The 17,529-nt window shown below is 41.4% G+C and overlaps 1 protein-coding gene and 1 long non-coding RNA gene across 3 annotated transcripts in view; one reads left to right on the top strand and one right to left on the bottom strand.

Annotated features, from left to right (window-relative positions):
- The window catches only part of LOC119649318, a 28,103-nt gene extending 10,786 nt beyond the window's left edge, over positions 1 to 17,317 (top strand). Inside the window, exons 2-4 of one of the 2 annotated variants that reach the window (XR_005249122.1) lie at positions 16,163 to 16,289; positions 16,396 to 16,435; positions 16,524 to 17,317. This is a non-coding gene — a long non-coding RNA (uncharacterized LOC119649318). Of the gene's footprint in view, positions 1 to 7,554; positions 7,668 to 7,726; positions 7,852 to 16,162; positions 16,290 to 16,395; positions 16,436 to 16,523 lie in introns of those variants that run through there. The other variant, XR_005249123.1, reaches the window with a different exon arrangement.
- On the bottom strand, positions 542 to 7,225 carry LOC119649315 (cytoplasmic tRNA 2-thiolation protein 1). Its single transcript, XM_038051417.1, has 3 exons — positions 7,016 to 7,225; positions 6,812 to 6,917; positions 542 to 1,668 (listed from the first exon to the last, which is right to left on the bottom strand). Exons 2-3 carry the CDS (start codon positions 6,857 to 6,859, stop codon positions 685 to 687), a joined length of 1,032 nt encoding a protein of 343 aa, XP_037907345.1. The 5' UTR covers positions 6,860 to 6,917; positions 7,016 to 7,225; the 3' UTR covers positions 542 to 684.
- Positions 17,318 to 17,529: the final 212 nt, after the last annotated feature.

Here is a 17,529-nt window from a genome sequence, read left to right as displayed (position 1 = left end):
TGCAGGCCTTTGATTTCTTCTAAAATCGTTCAGGAATGTCGAAAAGCAGGAAGCTTTGCAGAAGTATTGTGGGCATTCTGACTGGCCATAATTCACTATCTGGGCATATGTGCATAATAGGAATTCTTCAAGACGACACCGTATCCATTTTGCAGTGAGGAAGCAGGATCCACAAAATATTTTCTATATAGGCGATCCTCCGATAGACGTATCATGCATCGGATTTTCGGTTCTGATACGCTCCAGCTGCAGGTGGATAACATCACATCCACTGACAAAAATCTTACGATACATTAGCGATACCAAGCTATTTCATTAAACGAGGGAGTGGACTATAATGAACCACTTAGTGCTCAGATGCGTCGCCCCCCCCCCCCCCCAACTTATACACACACATCGCCCTTGTAATTAGTAAGATATACAAAGAGAAAACATTCACAACTAAAAAGAAAACACAATTAAGTTTCGAAACTTCGAAATTCTCCGCCCTCTCTCTGCGTTTAAGCAGTGCTGCTTAAGATAAAAAGAGAAAACTTTAGAATGAGAGTTCTGTAGTTCATTTTCCATATATTCACATAATAACAATACTAAATAAGTTGTCCTTTACATGAATATGTTCATAGATTTCTGTCATTTTACTTTAACTTCACCTATAAATTAACAGTTGAATGTTTCTTATTAACACTAAAAATCGTTTTTAACCAAATTCGCCCTCTCTTTTAAAGCAAGCTCTTTATTTTGTTGAGCTATCATTCGGTCGCCTTTCGATTTCTTACCAATACCCAATTTAGGCAGTCCCCTGTTGAGACCTTCTAATAAAACACATGCTTTGCATGGTTGTTGGGATGATACAAAACCACATTTGGAACAGATGCCTCGGACCACTTTTTTCGTTGTATCTTTAAATGCAAGAGCTTCACCTGAAAGAATTATATCCATGATTGCGAATGAATTAATTTTTTCCAAATCTTTAAGAAACGCCCGGGCATGACCCCGGTAAGCGTTTGGAGCAAACACACATTCCGTGGAAAAATAAATTAGCTTTTTATAATGTGCGTAAATAACAATTTCCTTTTCATAAGTATATTTCAATGGCTTCACACGAACTATTGATCCTTCATTCGAGCATGTCCGAATTTCCGTACATCTGCGCAACCTGGCGGTGTCACCGCGCAAAATATTCATTAAGACAGTTTCTGCTATGTCATCTGCATTATGACCAGTGGCTATACTATTTACATTTAACATTTTGGCACCACGATCAAGCGCTTGACGTCGAAATACACCACAAAATGTACAATTATTACTTCGTCCGATTTGCGCCACGATTTTATCCATGGTCCATCCGTACAATTCTTCATAGGAAAGGATTTTCAGCGGAAGCCCGTAGTCGTCACGATTCCTCTTCACTGTCTCGAGGCTGTCATCCCTGTAGCCAGTAATTCCTTCATCTATTGACAACAGAACTAAATTTAGCCCGTAGTTATATTTTCGGTTCAAATGTGCTAGTACGTATGCCAAGACGGTGGAATCTTTCCCACCGCTGGCAGCTATCGCGACCCGATCGCCATTTTTGAACAATTTGTTTTCAACTATAGTGTTGTGGATTTCTGTTTCGAATGCGAGGAAGAAACACTCCTTGCACAGGGCATCACCTGTCTTGGGTCGCTGAAAGCAAACAAGAATAAATTTTATTAATAATAACTTGCCGCCACTGGTATGCCTAGAATTGAGCGATTTAAATATCTCGTGTTGGTCGACTATTGTCTTTTTTAGAAGGCACCGATCATGGAAAAATTGTATGAGAAGCGTCTCACGTAGAATTATTTGACCCCAAAACTTGACCATAAATCCAAATTCCTTTTGTTTACTAAAAAAGGAACTATACCGCTTACGTTGGTAGATAAATTCCGCGTCACAGTACCGTCATATCACTGGATTAAGTCTCACCTCCTCATTGCAGGGTAGTTGTAGCTTTGCATTCCATTGATACGCGCATCTCAGTTTTCGGTAATACAATTTTATAACTTCTTACTCTTGGAATTATTGAATGCGTGAAGTGTTCGTGGTAGGAGAAACTATCATGGATCTTAAAGTGCAGGGTACCTACGTTAGGTTTATTATATATTTAGCATTTGTAAGCACTGATGAAGGGAACAAGTGGTTCCCGAAATATCGGTATTTGCAAGACCAATAAATAACACTAGCGAATAGAAAAAGCAAGTTTAGTATTTAACACGCATTATGATTTGGCAAATAGGCTGACTCCAAAGTAACATCCAATTTCAATGTAATGTTTTTTGCTATATTTTTTTAAGGTTTTGTGTGAAACAAAACCTTATTAGAATCGAGACGGTGTCTGTCTGTCCGTCTGTCTGTCTGTCTGTCTGTCACACCCGATTTATTCGGAAACGGCTGGACCGATTGTCACGAAAATTGGTGAGAGTATGTAATCTGGTGATCCCTTTACATGCAGTAAGTGGCGCCATCCTGTGTTAAGTTTAAGGGGGGCTCCCCGTACATGTGAATGGAGGGTGCAAATTTTTTTTTCACAGAATGTAGCCAAGTAGGGTATCAAATGAAAGGTCTCAATTAGTAGAATCTGGTTCAATATTTGATATCGGATGAAACATAGGGGAGCGAGGGTTGAAAATATGACCCACAAAAAGTGTAACAGGTCTCGTTCTCAGAACCTATCAAACCGAAAAATCTGAAAAAAATCACAGTGGTGCATCTCTACGAAATCTAGGCCTCAAAATATATCCGGTTCCGATATCTGCACAAATAAAGTTAATAATAGTATATTTCCACATTTTAGAAATTTACTCGGGACCCCCCTTATGTCCATCCCAGAAGTACAAAATTTGGCATGCGTATAATGAAGAATATAGTGCACAGTTTGGTCAAGTTTGAAGAAAATCCAACTATTATTAACAAAGTTATAGGGGGTGAAACTTTACAATTTTTTGTGAATTTCGTGCACTCCACAATCCGCATGACGTCATCATCACATATCAATTCGTCAATACCACAACGAAATGAATTCTTATGAATTGGGTGGCAGACAATTATTTTGTTTTAGTTTTTCAGTTATTTGTCAACCAGACATGTGTGTATGTAGGTATATAATATATGCGTGCTAATGAACTTTGCGGGTAGTGCCTAATTCAGATAGATATAAGACGTAAATCGGAAATATGGGTACGATAAATTTAGATACGTGCATATATGTGTACAGTAGGTAATAGGCAGTTTGTTTGTTTAGGGTGAGCGTGATATCTATGGCTCTAAAATGTACGTATGTCTCGTAGTTTGGAAAAATATGAAGGATTATGTTGGATTTTAAGCTATACACGGACAGAAAAATGTGCGTCTCTTACATAAGATGAACACAAAACCTTCATACCCGAAGCGCGAGCTTCCGGTATTCCGACTTGTTTCTTCTTGTATGTTTTAAGTTACTGTGCACCAATTTATACTGACCCAAAGAAATATGGAATGCTTCCTTCCCAATTTTCCACATTTCAAATAAAGCGTTAAGATGGCTCAATTGGTAGAGCGCTGGGCTATGGTTGCGGAGGGTGGCGGTTCAAATCTCACTGGTGGCCTTAGGGATTTGTTATCGTGACTGCATGTCGGATACCAGTTGACTCAACTCCATTAGAGGAAATATTAAAAGGCTTTTTGGGGACAAATTAGACGAATTAGATAACATTAGTTGCTTTGACAAACTGCCCTTCTAAAAAACTTGAAAGAGTTTCGAAAAGTTGTGAGCAACTTCAAAATCGTTTACAAACATTACGTTAAATATACCTTTAACGATTTGAATGTAGACATCATCGAAAGCAACATTTAAATTTAGAATAACTATCTTACACGCTAGAATCCGTTTTTTTTTTAATTTTTACTACATTTGCCTTACAAATTAAAGGCTAACGTTCCCAAACCATGTGCTACCAACAAAGAAGAACAATCCAACATCCAGATAGCCAAAAAAAAAAGTTGAAGAGCAATTTCGAGACATACCAAAAGTTGAATTTGATGGATTGAACTGTCAACTGAAATAACGCGAAAAATCCTGCATCTGATACGACGATTTAGAGTGATTTTAGAGATTTTGTCGTCGGGATTTGAAATAGACACAAGCAAATTTGGCATATATTAGGTTGGGGAAAAAGAAATGTCGTATTTGTGATAGAAATTTAACGCTTTATTTAACATACTTAGTATTATCCGATTTAAGTCAAATATGCGCCGTTTTGTTCGCAAACTTGTTACCATTTAGAAGGCAATTTCATTATTCCCCCCTCCTTATTTGCAAAAAACTCAGACAGCCAGTTTTTGTAAGCGTTTTTCATGGACCGGAAGAGATGTAATTACTTGGTGCCAGGTCTGCACTATACAGTGGGTGCGATAGGACATCCAATCCGAACTCCCGTAGCTTCTGGCGGGTCATCAAAAATGTGTGAGGGCAAGCGTTGTCCTAGTGGTACACAACACCAATCCTATTGACCAATTCTGGCCGCTTCTGGTCAATCGCCTGTTTCAAACGGTCGAATTGCTCACAGTAGAGGACCGAATTGAGGGTCTAGCCATAGTTGAGCAGCTCATAATGGATGATTCCCTTCCAATCCCCCCAAACACGCAGCAAAACCTTCCTGGAGTCAATCTGGGCTTGGCGATGGTTTGGCCCGGCTGGCCGTTCTTCGACCACGATCTTTATCGCTTAAGGTTTTCGTACGTGATCCACTTTTCATCGCCAGTCACCATCCGCTTCAAAAATGGGTCAAATTCCTTCCGTTTCAGCAATGCATCGGAGGCGTTGATTCGATCCAAGAGATTTTTTTGCGTCAATTCGTGGGGCACCCAAACATCCAGCTTTTTTTGGAATGCAATCTTCTGCAAATGGTTCCAAACGGTTTTATGGTCTATACCCAGCTCCTGGCCAATCGAACAAATGCTCACATGCCGGTCTACTTGGATAATTTCGACGATTTTATCGGTTTCTACCAGCACGGGGTGTATCTTCGACACCCACTACACCAGAATGAAATCGATCGAACCAACGCCGTGCTGTGCAACGGCAAGATATGTTTAATTGTCGCCATCTATTGACCAAATACGATATTTCTTTTTCCTCAACCCAATATATAGTACTTTTGATACCGCCAAACTATTCGTGGAATTATATCCATCACAGCCAATGTCACCTACTGTACATAAGATCCTGATATACGCCTCAACTGTCATAGCTCCCGCTTTATTACCGACAAACCAACTCTCAGAAAAGGCTCCTGAAACACGAAACAAACATTTTCGCCAAAGATATCATAACTCGATTATTTTTTAAACAATAACTGTGCTACCATAAGTGCTCTTAAATAGCATCTTAATGTTATAAAAACATTTTCGCCAGAATTTCGGCTCATGTAATTCTGTGTGTTTCGATGCTATCGTCATGAAATTCACGCTAACGAGAATTCACTTCCAAGATTGGTATGAACATCGAAGTCGATGGTAAGCCACCAAAACAACAGTGGCCTGATACACTGCATGGTTATTTGAAAGTCTCGCGACTACATCCAGACCGGGCATGATGAAATAAAATGGCGCAACTGAACATGATCATGATCACAAAGCCTGAAGAAAGAGATTAGTAATTTGTCGTCAAATATTTGACCTATTACAAAAGCTTAATACGACAAACCCTCACAGTATTTCACATTTTAGTGCTACGGTTCTATAAACACTGCGTCAATGAAATCATCAAACAGATGAATTAAGAATTAAATCGATTCCCAATATTTTATGAAATTAATGTAATGAATGGAAGGAAATATAATTCTAATATAGCTATTTCAAAATGTTAAGAGAAATTCGCTATAATTTCTACGTGCTTAGCATAATTCCTGGAATTCCCCGCAATGGTAACAATGTCATCTCACAGTAAAAACAATGCATGTGTTGTTCTTCACAGAAATTTCAAATTTTACATTATTTTTCCGCAAATGGGTAGACTCCTCCATACAGATAATATTTTGCAATTGTTGGTCCTTGCAACCATCGTGAAATTGTTCGAGCAAGCATGACCAGGCGTGAATTATCTGTGTAGAAACGGAGTATAGTTATCAAGTTGCGCGGCGTGGTTCGAAACACTGCGTTATTCAACGGTGAAAAATGAAGGTGGATTGAAAAATTTACCGCGAGCAGGGCGAAAGCGTCACGCTATAAAGAGGATTGCGGATGTGAATCCGAGGTCAAGTGCTGTATTGTATCAATACTTGCGAAAACCATTGACTAAAAATTAATCGTGAAACGATGAGAAAATTATTACGTGTTTCGGATATAACGCCGTATACTAATAAGACGAGTCGATTAAAGCGACGATGACGGGGGGATGTTCTTAAATATACCGCCATCTAGAGAAAAAATTGTCCCACTATAATGGATAGTAAAGAATCGAATTGATTACGGGAAGTAATTAAAATGAAAAGATATGCGACTGGATACTATTTAAGGTATCAACCTAGTAAAATGCCCAATTCCGTTGCGGAAAATTCCAGGAACCATGTTAAGCTCGCAAGTCCGCTGTTTTGAAACTGGCATCTGGACATGTTTACATTTCCTTGTAAATAAAAGATTGAGAAACGATTTTATTGGTAATTCGGCTATGTGAATTGGAGCAGTGTATGCGGTTTGAAATTAAGAAATTGTTTCCCAGCCTTGATAAATTGCTTTTTCAATTGCACGCAGACGGTTCTTTGTTTTATCGATTTAAGAGATCCAAAATACGAACATAAATTATACTCACCTTCAACACTGCACGATTTCCGCACTTAGATTTACAAGCAGTTGACATCCTGTCAACATACACCTCACCTTTTAACTAGCAACATGAAGTTCTCGAAACTAATCAGCTGTCAAATTAAAAACATCATTATCCGACCCCCAACGAAATTGTGTCAAAAAATTAAACGCATTCTTTGAAATTAAAGGTGCGCCCGCATGATCGCACCTACGCTCCGCTGCTGAAGGCTGGCAAATTGCGACTTTAATTAGTTATGTTAGTTTCCGATCGCATTACTACTTCAAAACATTTAGATGAAATGTCAAATCAACTGAGAAAGAGAATTTTCCACTGAATCCCATTGCATACAAATACATAAAGTATTTCCTAAATAATTAGCTCCGGAAAATTCCGTCTTGACAATTAAACGCTTCCAAGCAAACGAAAAGACATTGAACGCGCTCGTCGATGTGGGCTTTGCGAGGCACGCGCACTAGACGCCGCGATGCTTACATGTTAAAATATGATTTTCAAAGGTGCAATACTCAAGTCCGGGATACAATTGCCGCGAACGAACCGAATGGCTATTGGTCCGAACTTTTATATCAAATTCATTCCAAGTTATTGAATGAAATTAAGTTAAACACAGTCGAATTACACTAGAACTCGAACTTTTTGGCATTTCAACTTTCAACTTTTGTGAAAATATTTCAGTTTAATATTGAAAGAAAATATATAATATAAAGCTCGAATTGTCCTCCTTTCAGAGCCCGCGATGGTTAGTTACAGCGATTCGAAAGTAGAAATGGTATCTATAAAAAAAATATATCGGGAAGAAGTGCAGCAATCGAGAAGCGTTACCTGAGTACGAAATACATATGTAAGTGCTCAGGAACGGGGTAAAAGAACTTGCATGCATTTTGATTTTTTTTTTACAAGAACGTAACGTACAGTCCGTTGGATACGATGCAAGGAACATCAACGAAAATGGATAAATTAAAACACCTGCTGAGGGCGAATAAGAAAACAAACTCAATTTGCGTACGCAAAATTGAAAACAATACAGTACGTAACAATGGCATTGAAAATTAAAAAAATAACTAAATAATATTAAGTATGAAGACTTTTAGCCTCCTATACATCTTTTATACCAATAGCTCTACTACCAACCCTATCTCCACCTGCACGTGGTGATCGCTGGCAGTTCTTTCTTTATGAAAGACTGCAGATGGAGAAGGATGAAGGCGAGCCTCCCCTCGCCTAAAAACGGGAGAAAATGTACCAACTGGTCCTTCAGGTTGGGGGTTGGGTAGGGCTGACAACCCTATACGGAAAACGTTACGAAGCCACGGAAGGAGCCTCGGACAGGATGGATTTCAAAATGAGGGACCCGGCAACGACAGCGGATTAACGATTTGGGCATTTTCTCGTGGAACGTGTGTTCCTTATTCCGACCGAATGCTGCTGAGCGACTAGCCGATACCCTGTCCCAATATAAGGCTGATGAGTTGCAAGAGATGCGATGGCCAGGGACCGGTTTCCTGGAGAAGAGCCACTAAACCATATATTATAGCTGCCATCCAGCAAACCATGTGCTCGGAGTGGGTTCCTTAGCCAACCCAAAATGAAATTTGCTGTTATCGGCTTTGAAAATATAAGAGAAAGGCTATGCACTCTGCGTTTGCGAGGCAAGTTTAGAAATATAAGCCTCGTAAACGTTCACGCGCCTACAGAGGAGACTGCAGAGTCAGAGAAGGGTACCTTTTACGAGGTAGTTGAAGCCTGTCTCAAGTATGATATCAAAATCATACTTGCGGATTTCAACAGTTAAGTACGGCGATACGTCAATTCCGCCATGCTATTAACATAGTATGCTGGTCCCAAGCCCTGGTAAAGGAGGAGGGTTTGAGGCAACGTACTCTGTACTATCCTCAGTAAAACAAAAATAAAATGCTGAGGTCAGGGAAAGAGATAAATAGAGTATAGTTGGAGTTATTCTACTATGCTAAATCCTACCTGATCTCTCTTGGTGACAGGCCCCGCGACAGGTCGACCAAGAAAATGCATAAAATGTCGTTACAAACATGATGATCGGATTAAGTCACAGGCCTCGGAGAAATGCTAGGGCCTCCACCTCAGTCGACGCGGCAGGACGGGCCCCGGTCCTGTCGAGAAATGGGCAAGGGTTCTTGACGCATGGACGGCGTCAGGACGTAAGCAAGTTAGTCCGCACACAACGAACAAAACAAATACGTGTCTGCACGCTAAATGTTGGTACCCTAACTGGAAAGACCGAGGAACTCGCAAGAGCCCTTCGGAAAAGGCGCATTGACATCTGCGCTCTGCAAGAAACCCGATGGTCTGGTTCCAAAAGCTGCGACATTGAACGCGAACGCGGTAAAAATGGCTACAAACTTCTTCTGTTGGCATTGCCATCTCAGAGGGTTTCCGTGATGCCATTAAAGAAGTCGAACGATTTGATGATCGGCTGGTGAAGCTCACCATTATATCAGCTGATCGCACTATTCACTTCTTCTTCACCACAGACAGGCCGACCTGATGCCGAGAAAGATGCCTTCTGGCAACTTCTCGATGAAAAGACTCGTCACGTGCCTGCTGATGATTACATAATCATTGCCGGCGACCTTAATGGTCATGTGGGTGAAAAGGCAGACGGTAACAGGTGCCATGGGGGAAAGGGGTTCGGAGCGCGCAATGAAGGTGGCGAGCGTATAATCGATTTTGCGGACACCCATGACCTTGTACTTATGAATACATGGTTCATCAAACGATTGTCTCATCTTCCCACATTTTATAGTGGGAACAATAAAACGCAAATCGACTATATTCTCATAAGACGCCAACATTTTACCACTGTCACTGATTGCAAAGTCGTTCCCTATAAGACCATCACATCTCAACATCGGCCGTTGATTGCTGTCCTGCGAATTAAGCCACCGATAAAACAGCGTGAGGAACGCACTGGCCCGCCGCGCATTAAATGGTGGCGATTTCGTGAGAAGAAAGAAGAAACGGTCTCACTCATACGATTGCCAACCATTACGAATGTGGAAGAATCATGGAACCAAACGAAAGACACGATCCACAAAGCGGCCTCTGCAACCCTCGGGGTCACCAAGCCGGGTAAGCGGTACATCAACCGAGATACTTGGCTTTGGAATGATGATGTTGAAATGAAGGTCCATGTAAAGAAACGCCTCTACCACAAATTTCTCGACGATAAAACGCCTGCTAATTGGCAAATTTATAAGAATGCCAACCTGGAAGCAAAGAAAGCGGTCGCTGTCACCCGAGCGAACCATTTCAAAAATCTTTACGATAAACTGGATACTCGGGATGGCGAGAGAGATCTGTATCGACTTGCTAAAAGCCGTGATGAACGCACACAGGATATCGAACACTTCTGTTGCGTTAATGACAAGAACGGTACTTTGCTTACTGATTGTCGAGCCGCGACGGATAGATGGCGAGAATACTTCGAGCAGATTTCAACTGAAGAATTTGCTCATCCTCCACTTCCACAATCATTGCCGACATTTGGAGCAGTTCCACCAGTCAGCGCAACTGAAGTCGAGGAGGCAATAAAACAAATGAAATCGGGGAAAGCAACAGGACCCGACGACATCGCATCAGAGCTCTGGAAAGCGAAGAGCTGGGACCCAACACTGTGGCTCAGTGAATTCTTTAACCGGGTTATTCAGGAAGGAAGAACACCATCTGACTGGCAAGAAAGTACCACTGTTCCAATATGGAAAAAGAAAGGTAGCCCAGCAGAATGTTCAAATTACCGTCCGATCCGGTTACTTTCCCATACCATGAAGATTTTTGAACGCATTCTTGACAACCGTATTCGCGAAATCGTTGAAATAACCGTGAATCAAGCCGGATTTGTCAAGAACTGCGGAACTACTGACGCAATACACGCTGCGCGGTTACTCATGGAGAAACACCGTGAGAAGCATTTGACCGTGTACCACACGAACTCATCTGGTATGCTTTACGACAACACGTAGTGCCAGAAGAACTCGTGCGCTGGGTTCAATTGCTCTACCACGATCCGAAAAGTAAAGTTCGAAGTATGGCGGGTGTATCAAAACCGCTTCGTGTTTCTGTTGGAGTTCATCAAGGAAGTGCCCTCTCACCACTCCTCTGTGTCCTTGTTATGAACACCGTCACACGGGATATCCAACGTCCAGCGCCCTACACACTACTTTATGCAGATGATGTTTTCCTAGCATCTGATAGCAAAAATGATCTCAAGCAACTTGTTCAAAAATGGAATGATCGCCTCATACAACACGGTCTCAGATTGAATTTAAACAAAACTGAATTTTTGACGACCGATCCCCATGAAACAGGCACAATCACTGTCAGCGGCAGTGATCTGCCCAGAACTGAGCGATTTAAATACCTCGGGTCAACGCTATCAGCCAATGAAGAGCTGCGTTATGAAATTGCTTCACGCATTAACGCAACCTGGATGAAGTGGCGTTCCACAACTGGTGTCCTTTGTGATCGACGTATCAACGAACGTCTCAAATCTAAAATTTACCGCAATACATAAAAGACAATGAACGACATCTTGCGGTAATGGAGACGAAGATGCTACGTCACACGTTTTGATCACATCCGAAATGAGGATATCCACTCCGCGACGAGCCGACCCCGCTTGTGAACGGGACAAAGGCTGAAGAAAAAAAAGAAAGTACGGCGATACGTCGCCTCCCAAAGCTTGCATAGGGATACCAATGACAATGGACTGCGAATTTTTCAGTTAGCAGTATCGCACGAAATGGTTGGAAGTACATGGTTTGCGCGGAAAGCGGTCCACAACCATACATGGGCTCCTCCAGACGAATTACGACGTCACCAACAATCCCCTCTCTCTCAATACCTTCCCCGCAAAAACCGCAGTGAACAGAGATCCTGGAGATGAAGCATCAACAAATTATCTTCATAACATTAACTTCACACAAGAAGATACTTGGCCCCAGCCGCAAGAAAAGTCGGAACGGCTGGTTTGACGATGCATGTAAGCTAGCAACGGAACGGAAGAATGCTCTCAAAGAACGCGGGCACGCGCAGAGATTTATCAAGAACTCGGTCGAGCGGAGAAGCGACTTCTCAGACGGGACAAGTCCATAACTATAAAAGTACAGGGAGCAACCACACCAGGCGGGGAAGTTTTACCAACAAGTCAACAGGATGAAGCCTTATACACCTCGATGCTCATCCTGCCGAGACAAAGAGGGAAATCTAATTTCCGACAGAATAGGCATATTGGAACGATGGGTTGAGTACTTTGATGAACTACTGAACAACCAGAACATCGGCGAGTTGGAGGTCCCGCCAACTGAAGACGACGGACAAATACTGCCACCACCAAGTTTAGGAGAAACAATCCGTGCAATTCATCGGCTTAAAAATTATAAGTCGCCAGGAACTGATGGAATTACAGCCGAATTGGTTAAATATGGAGGTGACCAATTACACTAGGTAGTTCATCAACTTGAGCTCAAGGTATGGGACAGCGAATCAATGCCTGACGACTGGCAGAGAGGTATTATCTGTCTCATACATGAAAAGGGAGATATCACACAGTGCAGCAATTATAGAAGTATTACGTTTTGTGAGGACTATGACGAAACCTCTATACACGTCCTGGGACAGTGTCCTTCACTTGTGCAAAGTAGGTCGAGGCATCTGGTAGAACACTTAATACCAAATTCAAAGCTGAAAGATCTGGAAGTTGGGAACATACTAAAATTTTTGACGATTATAGGCTTGCTTGAGATACTATGATCAATAGGTACACTATAACCAGTAAAAGGCACAATAGTTCTTTAAGGACGTGGTGCGATTTTCCCTTAACAGAATAATAATAATAGAGGTATTACATTGCTGAGTATCACCTATAAGATATTCTCCGCTATCTTGCTGTGCCGGATAGCCACATAAGCCCAGAACATCATTGGCCCATACCGAAGAGGCTTCACTCTAGGCAGGTCAGCAACATATCAGATTTTCTCTCTGCGTCAATAGATGGAAAAACTGTTGGAATATGGAGATCAATTGCACCATCTATTCATCGACTTTAAAGCCGCCTATGATAGCATAGCCAGGGTAAACTGTACACGGCCATGAGTGAATTCGATATCCCGACGAAATTAATAATACTGGCTAGGCTGACCCTGACTAATGTGCGAGGCCAGATAAAAGCAGCAGAATCACTTTCAAGACCATTCGACATCAACAATGGTCTACGACAAGGGGATGAGCTATCATATGTCCTCTTTAACCTGACCTGGCCCTGGAGAAAGTGATCCGTGATGCTGAGGTAAACATGAGGGATACGATGCTCTTTAAGTCCACCCAACTACTGGCTTATGCCGACGATATCGACATCATGGGCAGAACGATCCTAGGCGTACAAACTGCCTTCATCCAGATCGCAGAGGCGGCACGAAATTTTGGGCTGCACAGCAAAGAAGGCAAAATATATGGTGGCAACGTCAGTACCGAAAACCAACCAACCAACAACATCAAACCGCACTGGTCAAGCGAGAGGAATAAAGATAGGAGACTACAACTTTGAGACCGTTGATAATTTCTCCTATCTAGAGTCGAAAATCACAACCGATAACAGCTACGATGATGAAATCCGCGCTCGGTTGTTTGCAGCCAATAGAGCCTATTTCAGCGTACAAGAACTGTCTCGCTCGAAACGTCTCACCATAGGGTCAAGACAATGATCTTGCCAGTCCTCATGTATTCCTCGGAGACTTGTGTTTTTAACAAGAAAAATTGGGAACTCTTGGCCGCATTCGAGAGGAGAATCGTCCGAAGAATTTTTGGCCCCCTACATGAGGGTGGACTATTCCGTAGCCTACATAATGACGAAATCTATGAGCGATCATTTAATCCGTTTGGATGAGGATGATCCAGCCCGAGAAGTCTATAAGGGCAATGTCTATGGTAGAAAAAAAAGACGAGACAGACCCTGTTTGAGATGGAGCGATGGCGTAGGTCAGGACACCAGACAGCTTTTAGGGATATCGAATCGGTGGACCTCGGCGCAAAACCGGGATGTCTGGAGTTCCTTATTAAGACAGGCCTAGAGCGGGTACCGGTTGTTGCGCTGTTGATGATGATGATACATTCTTTACTGGGCAGTGGCATCGATATGATCGTTGGCCTTATTCGGCTGTTTTTTCTCCATTATTCTGGAAATTGTTCCATCAAGTATTTTTTGTTCGAAATGGGACCTTCGCGGAGCCTGCTGTCGTCATAATTCCGCAAGTTTTCAATAATATTGCAATCCGAAGATTATGGAGAAGTTTTGAGTAGCTTCGGAGAATTAATCAATATGACATGCGTTTTTTTCACGCTTTATCTTACGGGTTACTTCTTCAGCATATCTTAAGTGTTTGACAAATACCCAATTTCTCTATGGCGTGCATTTTTTTTAATATCGATGTACCTATTCGCACCCACAGAACCGAGCCTCGAGAGGTGAGTACCAGCTTTACACGTCGCAGGAATTCGGACAGCAGAGCATCCTTCAGATCATCAACTCAACCATGGGTTCTTTGTAGAATCTCGAGGTTGAAGTCCGTCTCGGGCATATCTTGGATGTGGAGGTCACCACCGCTATATCCGGCATGCGACTCGTAATGACCTTTGCGGATGGCTTGGATTCGAAAATTTTTCTAATCCAAATTCCATCCGAATATCACGGCTAAACATGTTCACTATTCGCAAGATACTTCTAAGATGGTCGTCAGTGCCGACATACAATTTGATGTCCTCTAAAGACATCAAGTGTGTCAGCTCGCTCTTAGCACATAGGTCATATTTAATTGCAAAACCACGCCCTCTAGCATCATTCGGTAGCCATGAAAGAGGGTTCAGTGCCATGCAAAACAAAAGGGGACTCAATGAATCTCCCTGGAAGGTGTTCTTCGTATGTGGATAGGCTCTGAGGTATTGGCACCCTCAGATGAACGCACGGAGAAGGTGGTGTGCCACCCTTCCATAACTGTCGCCAAAATTTTTACTAGTTTCTGATCAATGCGGTACGCTCGCGAAAGCCTTGGCATAATCGGTATAGTAACTAAAGAGGTTTCTTTGGCCTCTAGTTACTTGTCCCTACAACTGCCGAGTCGATAATGAGTTGCCCCTTCCAATCCCTTGAACCAACTCGGCAGCCTTTCTGCTCCTTGGGCAGAATGCTGTTGATCTCGAAGTGCGCATTGACCCTTCCACTAATAATGGACGTTAGGAATTTGTAGAAGGTTGGTAAGCAAGTAATCTTCTGTATGCGGATTCCTCTACCGTGTCTTTCTCAGGGATAAGGTAGGTAATCCCTGCAGTGAGGAAGGGTAGAAATTCCTCCGGCCGAATCATGACCTCATTTAAGCTGTGTGCCAACCGATCATGTATACTGGTGAATTGTTTGTACCAGAAGCTCTACACCCGATCCAGACCAGAACCCCTCCAATTCTTCGAGCTATTTATGGCTCGTCGAATCTCCTCTTCGGTAACATCTGCAAAATTCACGCCAGGCGTATTGGAATGACAGGTGCCTACGGCGGTGATCCACTTAGCATGCTGGGCGGGTAATCGTCATTTTAACGTGCAGATTAACTACAGTCGTCCGCAAACAAGGATTATGAAAAAATATTATAAGCTAAATTTTCGGTGCCGTGTTAAACTTTTTTTTTTCTGAATTTTGGTGTTTTTTTAAAGCTTCTTTAATGAATAAAAAAACAAATTACTGAATGAATCGCAATTATCCTAGTTTGTGGACCGTAGAAATATGTTGTAAATAAGTTGTGAAAATTTCAAAGAATTTCGTTGGATAGAGAAAAACGCATTTAAAAAGCAGAATGTGAGTTTTAGCCATAAAATCTAAACTGATCATTAATCTGCTATACCTAGTCCATAAACCTTAGGTTTCTTGAAGAAGCACATGTACAGCCTTGGCTTCAATTCTTATGATTTTAGTGAAGTCATTCGATTATCACGTGTTTAACACTATAATTACCGAACGACTCCGGATATCAAAAAATCACTATGCCCATATATTCTACACTATATCTAGATACGATTGAAAAAAAATCGATTCCGCGAATCCGACACACGGGATGACCCCATTAATAGATTACCTCTGTTACTAAAGGGTGGCAAGCCCGTATCAGTAGGAGTAACCGTTTCTGAGAAAATGGGTGTGGCAGACAGACAGTAAAAAGATTTAAATAAAATTTTGTTTCACGTAAATACATTGAAAACCTAATTTCATTGTTCATTTGTACTTCTTTAACAAACACTTGCGTCGGTAACAATCGGCGAAAGTCTTTTAGCGAAGTCGCGTGTTCGTACTCGTAAATACGAATACGTTTACATTGACTTTTGGACGGGAGAATACAACCGAGAAGGATGCCAGCACATCTTTTCTTACGTATATTTAGAAGAAGTAATTGTAAGTTGTACGTGTACAATTTTTTGAGAATTTCAATTGCAAATGCTAATAAACCTTTATTGAATGATATTAATCGTAATTTTATACTTTTGAATTTCATCTTCAGTTGAGGTGTAAGATTCCAGCTGAAGTTAAGTAAAAATAAGGTATTATTTACTGTTTTAATGGATGGGTTATGTAAAATACTTTGGACTATTTGTGGATCATTTTTAATTATTTCCTTTTTTTCAGCAGCAAAGCAAATCACGCCATTGGCCGGCCTTTTCGTTGTTTCCCATCGAATTCGATTTTCAGAGCATTTTAGCAACTGAGCTCTTGTCAACGCATATTAAATGCCTAAATGCCATCATCACAATTTTTCTACTTTCGATGGAACCCCATATCGACCGCTGATGTCCTCATTTCGGATCTGATCATGGGGTGTTACACCACTGGTCCAACGCAGTATTTTCAACCCCATTACCACGAGGCAACATTTATTTTTATTATCTTTTATAATACACTACCATTCAGAGCCATAGAAGGTGACTGATTTCTTGATGGCTGGTGCGGTGTTCTATGGTTTCAGTCGCTAGTCTTCACTCCTGGAACCACTGATGATTTTTTTCTGAAAACAATTATCATGAACTAGGACTGGTACTTACTCCAATCTTTTCACTGATCAACCAGGTATTAATAGAAACGCCCAATCCTTCAGATGAATACAAATTTACTATCACTAGTTCTTAACCTACACTAGCGCTATTTCCGGAAATCTATATTTGATAAATAATGTTAACAATCTTATCTCTGCATAAAATTTTCTTCATTCGCTAGGGTAGCTAGAGATTTATGTGTGTTCCTAGCTGTATAAATTTTGATATATTCTTTTGATATGATCTTTGAGGTAAAGGGCGATACTGTAACTGAAAGTAATTTAATTGTGTTTTTCACGAGAATATCGAATACGAATGACACTCATTTGTTGTACTATTAGTTATAATTTAAAATGTTCCTACTGCTTTGAATATTTAAAAAATACATGAATACCGCATTCAGTCCACTAATATATGTGTTATTTTGTTAAATCAGGCGTGAACTTCTCCTTATAAGCAAGGGTGAACAACTAGTCCATTTTTAACCATGCTCACATTGGAATGGACCTCGGGCTCATCTAACTCCGGCAGCACTATTCCGGGCACCTTCTTATTGACACGATCCACGTATTCAACCAGCTCCTTTGTAGACTGAATGCTAATTG

Source organism: Hermetia illucens, chromosome 2 (assembly GCF_905115235.1).
Source record: "Hermetia illucens chromosome 2, iHerIll2.2.curated.20191125, whole genome shotgun sequence".
Classification (NCBI taxonomy): Eukaryota; Metazoa; Arthropoda; class Insecta; order Diptera; family Stratiomyidae; genus Hermetia; species Hermetia illucens.
This window is presented reverse-complemented; position numbering and strand designations above follow the sequence as displayed.

Bases quoted from the DNA above. Each gene is read 5' to 3' on its own strand.
- LOC119649315 (XM_038051417.1), bottom strand. From the start codon at position 6,859: ATGTCAACTGCTTGTAAATCTAAGTGCGGAAATCGTGCAGTGTTGAAG. The intron at 1,669-6,811 runs GTGAGTATAATT...GTTTGCTTTCAG, and splicing joins GAAATCGTGCAGTGTTGAAG to CGACCCAAGACAGGTGATGC.